Source organism: Siphateles boraxobius, unplaced genomic scaffold, assembly GCF_051911475.1.
Source record: "Siphateles boraxobius isolate OS27281-9 unplaced genomic scaffold, OSU_SipBor_1 8, whole genome shotgun sequence".
Taxonomy (NCBI): domain Eukaryota; kingdom Metazoa; phylum Chordata; class Actinopteri; order Cypriniformes; family Leuciscidae; genus Siphateles; species Siphateles boraxobius.
Genome location: NW_027509208.1, coordinates 14,322,505 through 14,339,028, shown reverse-complemented (window position 1 = coordinate 14,339,028; position 16,524 = coordinate 14,322,505). Strand labels below are relative to the sequence as shown.

At 38.5% G+C, this 16,524-nt stretch overlaps 1 protein-coding gene across 3 annotated transcripts in view; it reads right to left on the bottom strand.

Annotated features, from left to right (window-relative positions):
* Positions 1 to 592: 592 nt before the first annotated feature.
* The window catches only part of cdc42bpb (CDC42 binding protein kinase beta (DMPK-like)), an 80,836-nt gene continuing 64,904 nt past the window's right edge, over positions 593 to 16,524 (bottom strand). The window contains exons 21-38 of one of the 3 annotated variants that reach the window (XM_077219790.1): positions 16,066 to 16,116; positions 13,436 to 13,519; positions 13,120 to 13,194; positions 12,874 to 12,979; positions 12,565 to 12,701; positions 12,292 to 12,431; positions 11,645 to 11,726; positions 11,329 to 11,545; positions 10,292 to 10,354; positions 9,603 to 10,199; positions 7,863 to 7,960; positions 7,680 to 7,764; positions 6,429 to 6,549; positions 6,228 to 6,345; positions 4,575 to 4,766; positions 3,676 to 3,784; positions 3,509 to 3,579; positions 593 to 2,260 (exon numbers count right to left, since the gene is read on the bottom strand). In XM_077219790.1, the coding sequence (XP_077075905.1) occupies positions 2,132 to 2,260; positions 3,509 to 3,579; positions 3,676 to 3,784; positions 4,575 to 4,766; positions 6,228 to 6,345; positions 6,429 to 6,549; positions 7,680 to 7,764; positions 7,863 to 7,960; positions 9,603 to 10,199; positions 10,292 to 10,354; positions 11,329 to 11,545; positions 11,645 to 11,726; positions 12,292 to 12,431; positions 12,565 to 12,701; positions 12,874 to 12,979; positions 13,120 to 13,194; positions 13,436 to 13,519; positions 16,066 to 16,116 (2,475 nt within the window). In that variant the 3' untranslated portion in view covers positions 593 to 2,131. Of the gene's footprint in view, positions 2,261 to 3,508; positions 3,580 to 3,675; positions 3,785 to 4,454; positions 4,767 to 6,227; positions 6,346 to 6,428; positions 6,550 to 7,679; positions 7,765 to 7,862; positions 7,961 to 9,602; positions 10,200 to 10,291; positions 10,355 to 11,328; positions 11,546 to 11,644; positions 11,727 to 12,291; positions 12,432 to 12,564; positions 12,702 to 12,873; positions 12,980 to 13,119; positions 13,195 to 13,435; positions 13,520 to 16,065; positions 16,117 to 16,524 lie in introns of those variants that run through there. The other 2 variants (XM_077219788.1, XM_077219789.1) reach the window with 2 other exon arrangements.

The following is a 16,524-nucleotide window of genomic DNA, read 5'->3' as shown; positions in this document are numbered from 1 at the left end:
TTTTCTTTTGTATATTCAAAAGTAGTGCATTGTATTATATGTCATTAATTTACTAGTGAAGTCCAGTGCAATCCTAAGGATTTTGTAATTGCAATTCATGTACACTACATAATGTATAAAATATTCGTATTCGTCAAGAACTGTAGTATGATAGTATTGACTGTGATGTCGGTTACAGAATAAACAGCCAGCAGTAAGCAGTTTTGAACCCATCAAGACAAAAAAGAAAAGAAAAAAAGAAAACTTAATTTCCCTATGTGGATTCATCAGTTACTCTTAATCATTCTCTTAATTATCTAACACAAACTGCTTAAATTTAGAACAGAAACGGTTCAAAAAATGTTATGACATTCTTGGTTATGGAAAAAACTGTCTGGTAAATGTGTTGTCAACACAGTCCAAACTGCATATTTGATGCAAATAAAAAAACACTGTCAAATCTCAAAAAAACTGGCAATTGCCCTTAAGTGTAATGTTTTCACCAATTTATCAAACAAGACGTGTCAAAACTTTGACTTAAAATCACTAAAGAATAATTTTAGCCTAGATATGAAAGATTAAAATTCAACAACAAAAAAAAAAAAACAAGCACAACAGGTACTCTTTTTATTGTTCGTTCAAATTTATGTGGCTACCAAGTCAATAATTACAAAGATTTCAACCTGTGATTCTTTTTTTTTTTTCTTTTAAAGTAAAAGCAGTAGTGTTCTGAGGATAAACTTCCATCTGATGAAGCGGACAAGTGAAGTATGGGAGGGGAAGGAGGTACAGGTAAAACCATTCACACAAAATTATTTCCTTGGACTAAAAAAAATGTGCAAGTGTTTTACAGTATTTCAGAAGGGTGGGGGACAACATAATACATTACCGTCAGCCTCGTCAAAACCACTGAAATGCTTTAGCGGACAGTTTATTACTGAAATGGAAGTTGGCACTGAAGGCACACTTGAGTGATAATGGATCTGCCGGCCATGCATGCGGATCTCAAGCATGTCAACACACAAACTCATATCAGCGTTCCGATAGGAGTCTTTAACAGTGACGGTCCCACATGGCTGCTAGCATGTGTCAAACATCATAAACCAGAATCAGAGCATGGCTATGGTGAGATAACCTTATCACATATATATTTTTTTACTTTTATTTTTAAATAGAGCACACAAAGCAGCAGTAGCAGCTTAAGATGAACTACTGAAATCCTATGAATAGTTGTAGCTGTGTGCTGTTCTCTTTTGTATTCTTATTAAAACACTTATCTATATGTAAAGTCTTCATTTTTGTTGCTTTCTTTTTTCTCCGGGTGATGAGCTGAATTAAATATCTTTGTGGGAAAAATCTAAGTTAAAACATGAATATTATAAAGGCTGGTTTAAATGAGGAACTGGAGAGAGAGAGAGAGAGAGAGAGCGAGAGAGAGAGGAATTATATGACAATAAAAGTGCCCTCTGGTTTGGCTTTAAACCCCTAAAGTCTCAGTCACCGATCTATAGCTCATATGAGATGAGGCGAGACGTTTCACGGGTCTTTAACGAATCATGTTATGGGTCCAATTGGTTTATACAAGAAAGTCACAGTCCTATATCATCCTCGGTTCCATTCTTCCTGATACGTTCCTCTCTTCGGCCCCCTGGCCTTGATGAGTGTTCCTGATAATATACATTTAAAAACAGCATAAGAAGTCTCTTTCTGAAGGGAAGCTACGAATCCAGGAGCAATTCTGACACAGCAGATGCAATGCATGTTCATTTACTAAAGTAAAAAATTGCAATTAAGATTTAAAATAAAATAAAAGTCCATTATACTAATCTGACCCAGTTAATGTAATACCATGACATTTCCACCAGGAGGCAGGCTTTTATATTGTATCTTTTTTTTTCAGTGGCTCTGGGACGCTCAGGTGTTTCGTCTAATCCTGCCAGCACAAACCCAACACGTTCCACTTGTGGCGATTGATGCGTCTACCCAGCAGCGGGATTTAGGGTAAATCTTTTGCCCTCGTGTTGAGCGAGCAGGTGACTTGGAAGAGTCTTGGCACTTTTTAGTGAGTCCTAGCAGAGCGAATTGATAGTGGAGGGGGTGAGGGGGGGTGCCTAGGGTGTGTGCAGGGTGAAAAAGAGGGAGTTGTCCTTTTTCAGCCATCCAGTGATTGATCCAGGCTGTCCAGAGTGAGCTGACTGCGGTGGGGAGAGTTGGGGCTCGGGGGGCTGCTGGGGTTGGAGCTGTTGGAGGGGGTGGAATGTTTGGTCGAGTCAGAGTCGGGCTGCAACAAGGATAAAGAAGAAAAAAAAACAAGATTAGCAGATCAGTTTCTTGTTAACTAGTTAGTTTTCAAATTCTTGCAAAGTATAAAATGGTTTTTACAGAAGTGTTGCTATTGTTACCTAAAACTATTAAAATATTGAATACAGCTCAAATAAAATAAAGATATTAAATGAAAACCTTCAACTTTAACTTGAAAAAAAGTAAACGTGAAAAAAAAAACAGAATAAAAATTACAAAATTAATAAATCTCAAACTAGAATTGTATTATTTTAGTAATCCTAATACATAATTCTAGTTTAAGATTTAGTCATTTTGTAATTTTTATTAGTTTTTTTCTTCAAGTTTACTTTTTTTTCCAAGTTAAAGTTGAAGGTTTTCATTTAATAGCTCAAACAAAATTAAAGCAAAAAAACTAAGTTAGGGGTTAACGATACCTTCATGTCACGATTTGAAACATATCACGATACTGAACTCACGATACGATAATATTGCGATACTCAGACATATGATAAAAGGTTAACAAAAAAATTACTGTTGATTAAAATGCTAAATTTGATATTACATTGCGGGTGTAAATAAATAGGCTTGGACTTGGTATTGGTAACCCTATGCACAGGACAATAGTGACGCTGGAATAAAAATACTCATGATTCTGAAGCTGAAAATACAGAATTATTTTAGACGAACATGCTTGAATTCTGTCACTGACTAGATATATTTAAAATAAAGTAGGCCACAATTATTCCCCTATTGCATTATTATACATTATATTAAACATTATTTATAGTAGTTTAATGTAGTACGTGCACTAAAACTCTGAAAACCTGAATTTTTTCAATGATACTATCAATAATATATATGGTCATTATCCACGATACATATTGTTGCATTGTGTTGTGTTATATTGTTACAATACTGTATATTGTCACACCCCTAAAAGCACAACCAATTTACTAAATCTTATATTGAAACGAAGACTGAAAAATCCCCCCAAAAAAATGAAAGCCAATTAAAAATATTGATAATAGTACATAAATACTACTACAATAACACTAGTTTACAGCTGTAGTTTGTATTACTGTGAGAACTGGGGCAGTTATTACAGACCACAAAATTAGGACTCAAGAAAACTCGCTCAGTAGCCGAAAGCACCTCACAGCTCCTCTAACCATCCATCATGTCAACTCAAGCAGCGAGTGAAATGAATCCATATTTGACATCACTGGGGAGGTCATTAAGTTCGTACCTCTCTGTCATAGTCTTGATCTTGATCAGAAATACTGCGAGATGACCCAGCTCCTCCAAAATCTCCTCCTCCTTTAAACAAAGTACACATGTCAGGCATTTAGAAGGGTAAGCCGGTGTTTCGTCTTGCCTGTGCTAGTCGGTGTGTTTTTAAGGAATGGCACCCACCTGAGGCAGTGCGGGTGATGTGGGTCTTACTCCTCTGTTGCCGTGAGATGCTGGACAGAGGCCGTGGCTTGTCTTTAGACAGGTCGTCCTGAGAAGAGGGCATCACACTCTGCAGCAGAGGTACAAGAAGTCAGACAGAGTAGGCCACAGTAAGAGCTACCGTATGTAATCACTCTTTTTTCTTTCTTTTAAACTAGAAGACTAATTTTAGCGCTTTAACTTTTGCTTTTTTGTACTTTCTTCAAATGAATATTTGTTAATTACATGTTAACCTCAATCAAAGGCATTTTTGAGTATTATTCAGAATTGGCTGTCGCAATATATCAGTTGTCAATAACCGCAATAATATTATCGCAAAATATTTTGGCCAATTGTGTACTGAAAATATAAAATTTTAACAGCCTTAATTTGGAAACAATTTCACTAGGATTTAGGCCTAGTTTCACAGACAGGGCTTAGATTAAGCCAGGATTAGGACTTCATTTAAGTAGCTTTTATAATCGTGCCAAACATTACTGGTGTGCATCTTGAGAGTGCATAAGCTAGTTTACATCAATAAAGTTTGACATAAGCTAACAGCACACACAAACATAAATAGAATGATCGATTTTAGATATTTTTTACTTAAAATCAGTGTGAAAATATGTAGTCAAATTATAAACGTAAAAAAAATATGTAGTCAAATTATAAACGTGACGTATTAAGTTTTATTAACCTCCTGAAATGGCTCATTTGAAACATTTTCACTACCCAAAAAAACAATCAGTTCAGCAGGACAGGGATGGTATAACAGGAGAAGAGGGAGGAAAGGAAGTCCAGGGCCTGGAGGGTGTGGTGGGGGAGGGATGGGGAATTGAGAGGAAGAGGAAGTGGGGTCGGGAGGGGTGTTGCTAGCCTACCCTTCCTAGGGAGGATGTGGAAGGAGAGGAGGAGGAAGAGGAGAACTGAAGTAGGCTCTGCTGGGAAGAAGGCTCTTTCTGCAGATAGAGCCCGGCAGATACGGGACTCATGTGATAGACGTGCTCAAAGTTGATCGGAGGGGAGATCAGGGCATGGTGGCGAGAGGATGAGGGGGAGGGAGTCTCGCTCTGCTGCTGCCACGGCAACCAGAGGACAGAGCGAATCCACGACCAGAGCGAAAACAGAAGGAGAGAGACATGAACAGGAAAGAGAGACAGAGAAAAGGTTGTGAGGGTGGAAGAGTGGGGCTGGCTGGCTTTGAGGAAGAAACATGCAGAGAGAAGGGAAAGGTTTTGGCGCTGTGCAGTAAAATGAAAGAAAAGAATGTTAGGATGAGTAATAAAACCCTAGAAGTCAATGGTTGTGTCCAAATAGCACTTCTGTAAATTATCACAAACCCAACTGTACAACCCTCCACCACTGAAGAGCATTCAAGACTCAATTTGACTGGCAGAGACTAATTTATTAAATAAACTTTACCTGGTTCTCTCATAAAAAAAATACAAAATAAAAAAAACTTAGTGAACCGGCTGCATTATCAGTTTTCCTGGAAACCGTTAGCTGAGATCATTTTGAATATAAGTATATCAGAGGTGGCATGATTGCAGTCTACTAATTGGCCTTAATTAATAATACAATTACTAAATAATGTTAAATAAAATGTTTTATTACACACTTATATATATATATATATATATAATATATATATATATATATATATATATATATATATATATATATATATGCACACATACACACACAAAATATAGTTAATGATGCATACAATTTTAACTACAATATCATGTATATCTTTACCCACACACTGTAACTCACAACCAGTTAGTAAGTGGACTGATCCATGTCGCAATGTAATAAGTTTGCTTCACAAAAAAAAAAACTGGCTGAATAGAGTCATTTGCTCAGGAATCGTTTGGACTAATCTGGACACACTGTATGTTTTTGATTCACTAACAACAACGACGCTGAATAATTTGTTCAGAATCAGTAATCAGACTGCAATGGCTGTGCTGTAAGTTTTGTGCTGTAGATTCATAAGCGGTGTTGTAGCGACTGAATAGTAAAAAACAAAAAGTGAAATTATGTTCTGTTCCATGGTATGAATAAAAATGAAAATGGTCTAAATAAAAGGTGGTTCTCGGATTCCTCCTGCCCTAATTAGAATAGTGTTTCTTAATTTTGCTCCTGGGGACCCCATAGCGCTGCTCATTTTGAATCCTCTAGCTAACACACCTGATTCAAGTAACTGGCTCATTACTCATTAGCCGCTACTCCGTGACCTGAATTAGATGTGTCAGATTAGTGAAACACCTGAAGAGTGGAGAAGAAACTCAGGACCCAGACACTGCCTTATAGAAAACTGGGCTCAAGGGCACATTGTTGAAACTGGTATTTGCAGGATGAAGATTTCAAAACCTCTTCAGCTGATGGGTCGCCCCATGCAGATTTGACAATGGCATCTGTGTATTTCCGAGCAAGTCCCTGAGCTTTAAGCATCAGGTATGTTTTTACATTTAAATACTCAAATCTGGACACCGGGAGATCAGCTCCAGCTATTTTATTTAAGGCATTACCAGAGGCAGATCCATGAGGACTTGCATGCCGTCGCCTGGGCCCATGTGAGCAACATGGTTGAAGTTGGTGGGGTTGGAAATCAGCTTGGATCTCATTTCAGGATCCCTCAGCATCTCCCTATATAACGAAAAGGAAACAACATCACATGGATTAGGAGAAATGTGGCAGTGTGAGAAATGTACACCTGAAGCCACCCGTACCTTCTCTGTTGCAGCCGCTCCTCCTCAGGAACTTTAAAAAGGAACTTCCTCTTGCTGCGTGTCCTCACCATCAGCTTCTTGCTGTGGTCTGAGGTCTCGGGGATGGCTAGGTCACAGCCATCTGTGGAAACAGTGTGAATGAGGTTAAAAAAAATGGTTATGGTTGCTAAAATATAGCAGACCTTGGTTTCTGACATCCAAGCCACTGTTTCTGAACGCACTGTGGAACTTGCTGGCAGTGAGCCTAGAGGAGGTGTGACAAATGAGGTCATTTAAGTTTACCAAACAAAAGCGTCTTTATCAAGAGGGCAATCTGCCAGAGTAGGTAGGAAGTGAATTGTAAAGGCACCACAGAGGGTGGAGCCGTACATTTTATTACCTGGGCTGCTCTTATCATCAGTGTGTTCATACGAATCACTGTTTTTGAACAAATCTTGTAAATGAACAAATGGTTCCCATTCACTTCTATGTAGTGACTCATAATCAGTGTTTTTGAACAAATCTAGTGAGCAAACAGTTTTCTTTCACTTTAAAAGTAGTGACTTAGTGTTTTTAAACAAACTTGTAAGTGAACAAAATCAAATCTTTTTCATTGAAGGCAGGAAAACGTGTGCTTTGCAAAGAAGAGATTTCAAGTATGACTATTGAAAGAGCCAAGAGCATTCAAGAGTGGGGTGTGAAGAAATATTTCAATGGTTAACTGTACTGAACAAACAAGTCCCCTTATTAAGCTTCAAGTCTGAATTAGACTCAGAACAGCACTGAACAAGACATCTAATTAAAGAAATATTATGATGCATAAAACCCCTTTTAAATAGATTAATGTTTTTAACAAATCAGTTTACTGAATAATTCAGTGACTCATAACACTCATTCAGTGACTCAAAACATGATTCATAACGTTCAACTCAATAGGCAGAAAGGGCCACTGAACGAAACGGTGAACAAATCATTCTAGTGAACCGATTCAAAAGACTCAAGTTACTGAGATGAATCCAAATCTCCACCACTACTGAGCTCTAAGCATGAGTGGGCTTGCTAGTATTTATATACGTGTGCGTCAGTGTCTGTGTAGGTGGGAGTGATTGACATCACATCACTCATATCTACACAGGTGGACTATTGTGATCAGAGACTCTTGCTACATTAAGCAGTGAAAGAAATTCGGCCTCAGCAGTGAAGCAGACGCAAGGTTCAGTGTGTGGGAGATGTGTGTTGACATGGTGAAGTGTGTGTGGGGTGGGATCAGACCTGAGGAGTTGTTGCTGAAGTAGATGAGGTGGGGCTGCTCAGAGCCCAACAGGTTCAGACTGCCCTCCACATTCAGGGGCCGAATCTACAGACATATTTTAAAGTCAGATCAGCTTATCTCATAAGTATTAATTATATTAAATTCTGCTTTCACAAACCGTAAAATTAGGATACTCCACTCACCCTTCTTAATGAGATGGTCTGGACCCATTCTGTGGTGTGGACGTCAAACACATCAACACCATAATCGCTGTACACCGTCAGGTAGTTCGTGTTTGAGCCTGAAAATAATGAATATGGGGTTTGAGATCCCATGCTCATGGTCAGAAGAATGCCTAGGCAAATCATTCATGATGCCATTCTCAAAGGATTGCCTTACATGCAGTGAAACTGGGCCATAGGCCGGAGAGTTCTGTGGCTCACTATACTGACTGAAACATATGGGGCCCGATTCTCAAAATACTCTCAAGTATTCTTAAGTACCATTTTCTTCTTACTGCCTGACTTAAAAAAGTGGAAGGGCAAGTAATGTCTAAAAGATTTATGAATGATTTTATCTTTTTTACTTAACATCATTCCTGAGAAAAAAATTATTGTAAATAACTTAAGTTAGGATAACCGGTAACACTTTACAATAAGGTTCATTAGTTAACACATTAGTTCATGTATTAACTAACATGAACTAACAAATGAGCAATACATTTGTTACAGTATTTATTCATCTTTGTTAATGTTAGTTAATAAAAAAAGAGCTGTTCATTGTTTGTTTATGTTAGTTTATGGTGCATTAACTAAATGTTAACAGATACAATCTTTGAGGTTGAAATTAATATTAACTCAGATTAATAAATGCTGAAGCATTGATCCTTCTTAGTTTATGTTAAATAAGATAGTTAAATAATGTTAACTAATGAACCTTATTGTAAATTATTACCGGATAACCTCATACATTAATGCAGGGATCTCCAACCCTGCTCCTGGAGAGCTACTGTCCTGCAGACTTCAGTTCCAACCCTGTTCCAACACACATGCATGTAATTATCAAGTAACCCTGAACATCTTGATCAGCAGGTCCAGGTGTGTTTGATTTGGGTTGGAGCTAAAATCTCCAGCACAGCAGCTCTCCAGGAGCAGGGTTGGAGATCCCTGCTTTAATGGATTGATTGGATTTTTATATATATTAAACGTTGCAACATTGTATCATACTAGGTACATACAACAATATTGCCCTTATCTGCCCCCTTGACCATGCTTCTTTCCGTGTACTGATGCTCATTTCCCCCCCCACTCACATCCCTGAACGGAGTTGGCAACAACTTTCCAATGGCCGCCTCTTACTTTACGACATGATATCTAGGTTCCTGAGGAGAACTTTCTTCTTTGCACTAATTCCCTCAATGAGAATTGTCAGAGTTTTGATTTCAGTCCTACTTTTGAATTTTCATACTGTAATCTAAATGTACTTGTTCATTAAAACTGATTGATTTCAGTTGCAGTGCTTTTTTATTTATTTATACAAAAATAGTATAGAATTTTAATATCTGTCAATTATTGGTCATAACATGAAAACTGTATCGACAAAAATCATTTGATTGCTACCGGTCATTTAACTCATAGTTCTCAATTAGTTAAAAATAGTTTATTTTAATAAGCTTATGAGTTTTTTATTTTTTATAATGAAACCAGCTCCTGGTTGTTCATTTATTTCTATTTTAAGCCTCACATTCTCTTCTTTGTCTTTTCTACCTCCTCCCTGCTTTGCTGTCTCTCCTCTGTTCTATCCTACTCCTCCCTTCCTCCAAGTCTACACATGAAAAACACTGGAATTTCAGGAGGGCTGAAAACATGAAAACAAACACCGTTGCCTAGATACTTTCACCAATTATTTCTTACTTCCCACACAAGCTCTTTAAAAACACTTACTGCAGGCAAGTGGTGTGGAAGGCCACATCAGCTCCTGTGTTCGAGAGCGTCGTCCTGTCGCATCCACGTACACTCCCAGCTGACTAAAGCACAGCAGCAGTTCATTTGCCCCCACCTCCATAGCATGCAGCGCATCGAGGGACTGCTGGGCCAAAAAGGCAAGTGAGGGGTCAGCCGGGCTGACCAGACTCACCGGTGACGACTCCCCCTGCATGGCCAGCAGAGCAAAGCCTGATGGGTAACCCATGCACAGCCGATCACGAATAATCCCCAGCCACTGGGCAATACCGGGCGCCTGCACCTCCCACAGCTTGCGGTGATGGGGCTTTGCACGTGTGATTTCATAGCAGATGACCTGGCGCTTCACACCTGCTAGGAGACATGCTGGGCCACCGGGGCGTAGGGTACCTATGGTCATCGCCTGGCAGCCTTTCGTTTCGGTCAGCTTGGTATCGAAACCACCCTCTGCACCCTCTAGTGCCGCCCAGGCATATAAATGGACGTGCCGATTACGGCCAGAAAGCAGGGCCACCATCTTCTCTTTGGGGATGAGCTCAATCTGGCAGACTCTTTTACAGTCGGCAGCACGAACAATGACTGAAAAAGGATAATGAGAAATTAGTTAAAGTGAAAACAATGGCAAAGAATTAAGATTAGAAGTAAATCTGTGTAATACAGAATACTCATACTATCTCTGGTGAGCTCGACTACAAACAGGCCATCTTCTGTCCCCAAAATAATTCGTTCTCGATCTGTAGAGACAATAGCAGGACAGATAAGATTTATGAAGGGTTTCTTCACCAAAAATGAAAATTCTGTTGTCATTTACTCATCCTCATTCTGTACTAAACCCATGAGACTTTTGTTCTTATTCAAAACACAAATGAAGATTTTTTTTAAAGAAACCTGTGAGATATCTGTCGCTCTATTAAAAGTCCATTCCTCAAGTTTATAAAGCTACTCCCAGGTAAAACGGTCTCTGGCTATGAATTGCCATTTTTAAATACTGAAAATATTAAAGCTAGATATTACTATTAAAACATGAATACTATTACAAGAAAATATGCCCAAATGGACACATGTAAATGGCAGGCATATCTATATTTTCAGAGGAAAATAAAAACGAAATTCAAAAATGAAACTCATTTATGCTTATTTACAGCACAACTGGAGATGAATTTGAATGTAAAAGTTTACATTTAAAAGAGAAGCTTTTCACTTTTTCATCTTTTTGCCTTTTCTAGTTTATTTTAAATGGTCCTTTAGTATGACAAATGAAATTTAAAGTACAAATATTCCATGTAGTCCCTCAATTAATTAGTAACGTGCCATAATTATGCAACAATTAGAAACGCTGTCAGATTTTAGCATGTCACAGGAACAACTTCGGAAAGGTCTTTCATGTTAACTTCACAAAAAAAGTGCTGATTAAAATCACTTTGAGCTAAATAGGGATACTAATGGACAAAAAGGCTGCATTTCAGTGTAATACACTGATTATAAAGTCTCACACATACAAATTTAAATATGTGACGTACACAGTGACGTAACAACGTCGTTCGCTGGGCTCTCTAGTCAGTGGAAAAACAAACAGGTTCTGAGAAGGTTCACAAGTTGAACCAATTCTGAACCAACTTTGAACCAGCACCAGTTCCGAACCAGTTCTTTTTTGGTGGAAAAGAGGTACCAGAGGTTAACATCCCCGCTTCCCAAACACTATACTCGCCTAAGATTGCGGCAGAGAGTGTAGTTTTGATGGCAGGCAGGCTGCTGTCGTAGGCCTCATGCAGGACATGTACTACGCGGTTCTTCAGGCGGTTCTTGGCCAGGATGTTCTGCAGGCCCTCTAGGATGCCCACCCACTTCCTCTTCTCTGCCTCACTCTCAGCTAGCACCAGCAGAGGCACCGGTCGGATCGGGGAGCTTAGAGTGGAAGATGATACCTGCGCAGTTCAGGGCAAATATTGACAATTATCGTGATGCATGATTAGGCAAACATAGCAATGGAGTATTTAAAGAACAGGAAACATTTCAGAGCGTACCCGGAATATACAGGGAATGTCTTTACGACTAGCATGGATCACATCAGATGCCAAAACAGAGCTTACAGAGAACTCCTCGTCTCTGTGAGGAAAAGAACGAAAATGTCACACAAATGAAAAATACTACTTGCTATTTCCAAGTCATCATGTCTGGGTTTATTTTTTGATAATAACAGAAAGTATTCTTTACTTACACTCTTTTTTAATACTTTATTCATGTCTTTATAAATGCTTTAATGTCACTTTTGATCAATTAAATGTTACAAAAGATTTCCATTTTAAATAAATGCTGTTCTTTTGAACTTTCTATTTATCAAAGAATCCAGAAGAGAAAAAAAATTAGCGCAAATATTATTTCTTCAAGATAATGTGACTCTGGAAGACTGGACCAATAGCTCCTGAAAATTCAGCTATCACAGAAATAAATTACATTTTAAAACATTAAAATGGAAAACAGTTATTTTAAAAATGGCAATAATATTATGCAATATTATTGATTTTACTCAATAATATTGATCAAATAAATGCAGCCTTGATGATCATAAGACTTGAATGGTAGTCTTTTGAATGGTAGTGTAGCAGACCACTACATTATTCATTGACTGTGTGTTAAGTACATGCGACTTGAGAACGTGACTAATCCTAACCTCAAGTCGAGGACCTGACTGGCCATCACAACAGGCTGAGTGGACTTCCCTTCTGGCACCTCATAGAGGAAGAGTTTACAGTCACACACTACAGCATAAGCCCTCTGCCAGCCCTTCTTCACTCCTGTGGGCTTCGGGATCTGAAAGAGCAGTAAACGCACAAGGCAATTTAAGGTACCGGATGGCATTTAGTATGAAATAGGAGTTGAATGCAATTATTCAGGTAAAGTAAATAATAAGTGACCAGAAATGTTACTACATTGTCATTCTCACCCTGACAAAGCCTTTGTAGGCTGTGCCAATGCCCCTTTGCACATCAATACCCAGAGGCCTCTTGGCTTGCTCTGGAGGAATAGGGCAAACCTGGGGCGCGTTGTCTTTACAAGACACGTGGCAGATGAAAGAGCATACTAAAAGAGATGCAGTGAGGCAGAGAGAATTACTAAACATTCACATCACTGACAAGTGAAACTTGCATATAAATATTTCATCTCAGATCAAAAGCTCCTTATCAACTCCTTAAGCCACCGTTTTAAAGACACTGTCTCTGATCTTTTTTTTTATCACTAACACTCAGCTCACCCTCGCAGGCGTAGCCTTGTCGGATCTGGCCCACCATCAGTGAGGTACAGTGAGTACACTGGGTCGGGCTGGAGAAGGTCTTGATGCTCAGCTGATGAGCTTTAGGCTGTTGACACAAACAAATATTAACAGTCAGCCTCAGTATACGTTGATTGCTCTGAGAAGCAAATAGGAATATACTGACAAACATAAAGACCTAAAGGAACAGGCTAATGATGAGTCAGACACATCCTATGGCAGTTTTACCTTTGGCGCACAAAGAGTGGGCTGATACATTGGAGAAGGTGCAGCAGGGGTGGTCGCTTGAGGCTTGACTGGTTCCTAAAGGATTACAAAAATTCCATAAATAATAATTCTAAATTGTTTTGTCACATAAAAAAAATGCATAATAGCAAAACACTTTTTTTGTTGTTGTTTCAAGGAGACCATACAGCATTTTTTTTTTTTTCAAGCTTTGTCCTATCCATTACTATTCAGGAAATGACTCAATCAATGACCAATGTATCAGATAGGAAGTCTGACAGCGGCAGAATGTAATAGGAAGTGTTAGGTGGACACTCACATCCTGTTCTGAAGCCACTGATGGGGAGGAAGAGGGAATATCAGTCTTCTGGGGTGTGGCATCCACATCACCGATGGAGCTTGTCTGAGGGAAAAGACCACGTTTGTGAAACCGCTCAAAATGTGTATGAATCATTTGGTGGGGGTTATTTTTATTCCATCTACATGGCTTCTTTATGGTCATTAGATGAGGTCAAAAGCTTTAAAAACATCCTTTAATTTCCTCAATAAGTTACATTAACAGATAAGTCACGCAAACATCACCACAATGTGACTGATGACATTTGCGAATGTATTATGTCATAACTAATAATCACACTGCAGTCATGTGCTTACACATAAAAACCATGAGCAAAAGGTTTACCTATTAATAGAATATTAAATTAATTTTAGATATACAAGTTAAAGGTACAATATGCAGGAGGTCGCTAACCTCTTACAATAACAAAGGCGTATAATGATGACGTATATTCCACATTAAGCGCAAGTATGGATCTTGTCGTCAAGCTGATGGATCTTTATGGATGAGTGAATACATTGATGTTTTTAGCATGCCTGTGGTATGAAGCAGGGCGCGATTGCTAGACGTATTCCAGCGCCACACGCAATGCGAGTCCCGCGGATAAAGGAATAAGGACATTTCATTCTACCGAACTACACGCAAGTGCTGAATTAATACTCACGCAGGTCAGTTTATTAGACTAATTAAACTTGAGGTAACGCAGCACTGTTTCACTTGCTCTAACAGTTACACTATCACACTAAACAGCATTTGAGTGTGTTAAATGTTGTTAGTTAGGTTGTTTGTTGGCTTTATGAGACTAGCAGTGGGCTAGATCAACATTAGAATAACATACAGATCATATTCTAACATTTCATCATGTTGAACTAAATAACATTGATTAGTTTATGTACATTTGCTCACCTGTCTAATAAAGTACATGCAACACTCGCGTCTCTGTCAAGTCGAAGTTAGTCGCGGACGTGGAGCTCTCGGCATCTCGAAAGATGTTGATCTTCATTTTAGTCCTCTTTTTGTCTCAAAGTCTGCTTGCTATGGTCCATAATGTTTAAACAAAACAACAACAGCGTGAGCGTCTTGCTAGGCATAACCCGGTTGTCCACGTCTGTCGCCATGGTTACTGACGCAGTGCGAGCGCAAACCGGGCGGAAACCGAGGGTAACGTGGATATGACGCCATTGACTGGCGACTCCACCCTGCTCACACGTCCCATTTCCTTGGTTAAAATCGCAATTTTCTCACGATTTACAAATAGTTGGAAACATGTGTGATATTGTAAGAAATCAACAAAACAAAATATATAACATTGGCCTAGTGGTTTTTGGATATTTTACTGCAAAAATCCTGCATATTGTATCTTTGATGTTTTTGAAAAAGTATTTTATGCTCACCATGGCTCCATTTATTTAATCAAAAATTACAATTATTAAAATTTACAGTTTGAAAACAGTTGTTCTGTTAATATTTTTGTTGACACAAAGATTTTTTTTTTCAGGATTCTTTGATGAATAGAAAAGTTCAAAAGAAAGGCATTTTTTAATAGAAATCTTTTAATGAAAAAGTCTGACTGGCTGAATAAATGTATTACTATTTTACTGAAAAATCTCACTGAACCCAAACTTTCAAATGTATACATTATATAAATATATATATATAAAAAGCTTATGGGTTTTTCTAAGTCTTTGATCTCATGTGTAAGCAATCAGCAATAAGGCTAAGCAAACACCACTAATGAATGCCACCTATAATTCAACTTAATAGCTATTAGTAAACACTAAAGCACAATACTTGACTGACATTATCTATAATTAAACTCCAAAATGACACAAAAACAATACTTACCAAGCACTGTAAAACAAAAGATACTGATATGGTCTAATCTATGCAACATTTAAATACACAACAGTGTCAAGGGTGATGCAGAATTTTAGGACTGGCGGGTGATTAAAAAAAAATTTCCTCTGAGAATTACTGTCATATTCAATTAGCTTACAAGCACATACTCACCATCACCTCCTATATTGGTAAGTTATAAACAATTGAGAAACATTCCCCACAACTTAATCATCCTTCATCATTTTATTTCATCCGATTCATTTTACGGCTGGTTGCCTTAGTCATTCAATCTAAATGATGGATGTTTATTGTCCTAGCAGGCTCCAAGAGTTAACTAACGGCTTACTTGCAGACTTGACAAATGAAGAGTGACGTTATTCACATTAGCCGTTTAAGAGGTTAGAAGGCAATGGGGAGGTGGTTAATACTAATCGTAAGTCTCTAACCTTTAGCACCTACAATTAGGCTGAATTGGATCTAGGTTCTGATTGCAATTCGGCAGAGGAACGCAGTCAGCAGACAAAATAGATGAAGGGCATGCTGGTTAGGCTAAATGTAAGTCGCATAGTCCATAATGTCTGGCCTTTAATGGTGATTCAGGCATTGTTAATGCAAGTAAAGTGAGTGCCGTTTTATTTTGACAAAGCAAAAGAGGAACTACAGTATGAACTTCTTGACCATAAAGCAAACTTTTGAGATACTTTGTCTGCTGACAGATCACTCCTGCCGAGGTTAAAGGTCACAGAGGGAGGAGCTTTGTTTAACAAACTTACTTCATCCCAAAATGCAAGCAGAGAAGATGCGGATGAGGAGGAGACAGAGTCCTTTTTTTGAGGGGGACAAAAATAAGATGACAAGTAACAGCTTTTGTCTTTGTCACTTTACAGTCACTTTAGGCCTTTTCCCTACAATCCAATGAGTGTTAAAAGTATAGCTTGGCTACACCGGTAGACCTGGTCCCTACTTAAAGTGACACAATAGGGCTCCTCTCACATCCTCAATATGGAAGCGGTTTTGTTAAACTGAAAGATAGGCATCAGTCTTGCAAAACTCTCAGCTGCCTTTGTCTCTACTTAGGCAATCAAAGCATGATGGGACATCTGGCCCGAAGTAGAAATACAGCGGTTACACTGTTTTCCCTCTGTACACCAAGCAGTCCTGTGCTAATAAACACCACTTTCTGGGCACTATACAGAGGTAGGATGAAAAGGAAATGCCATCAAAACTTTTCT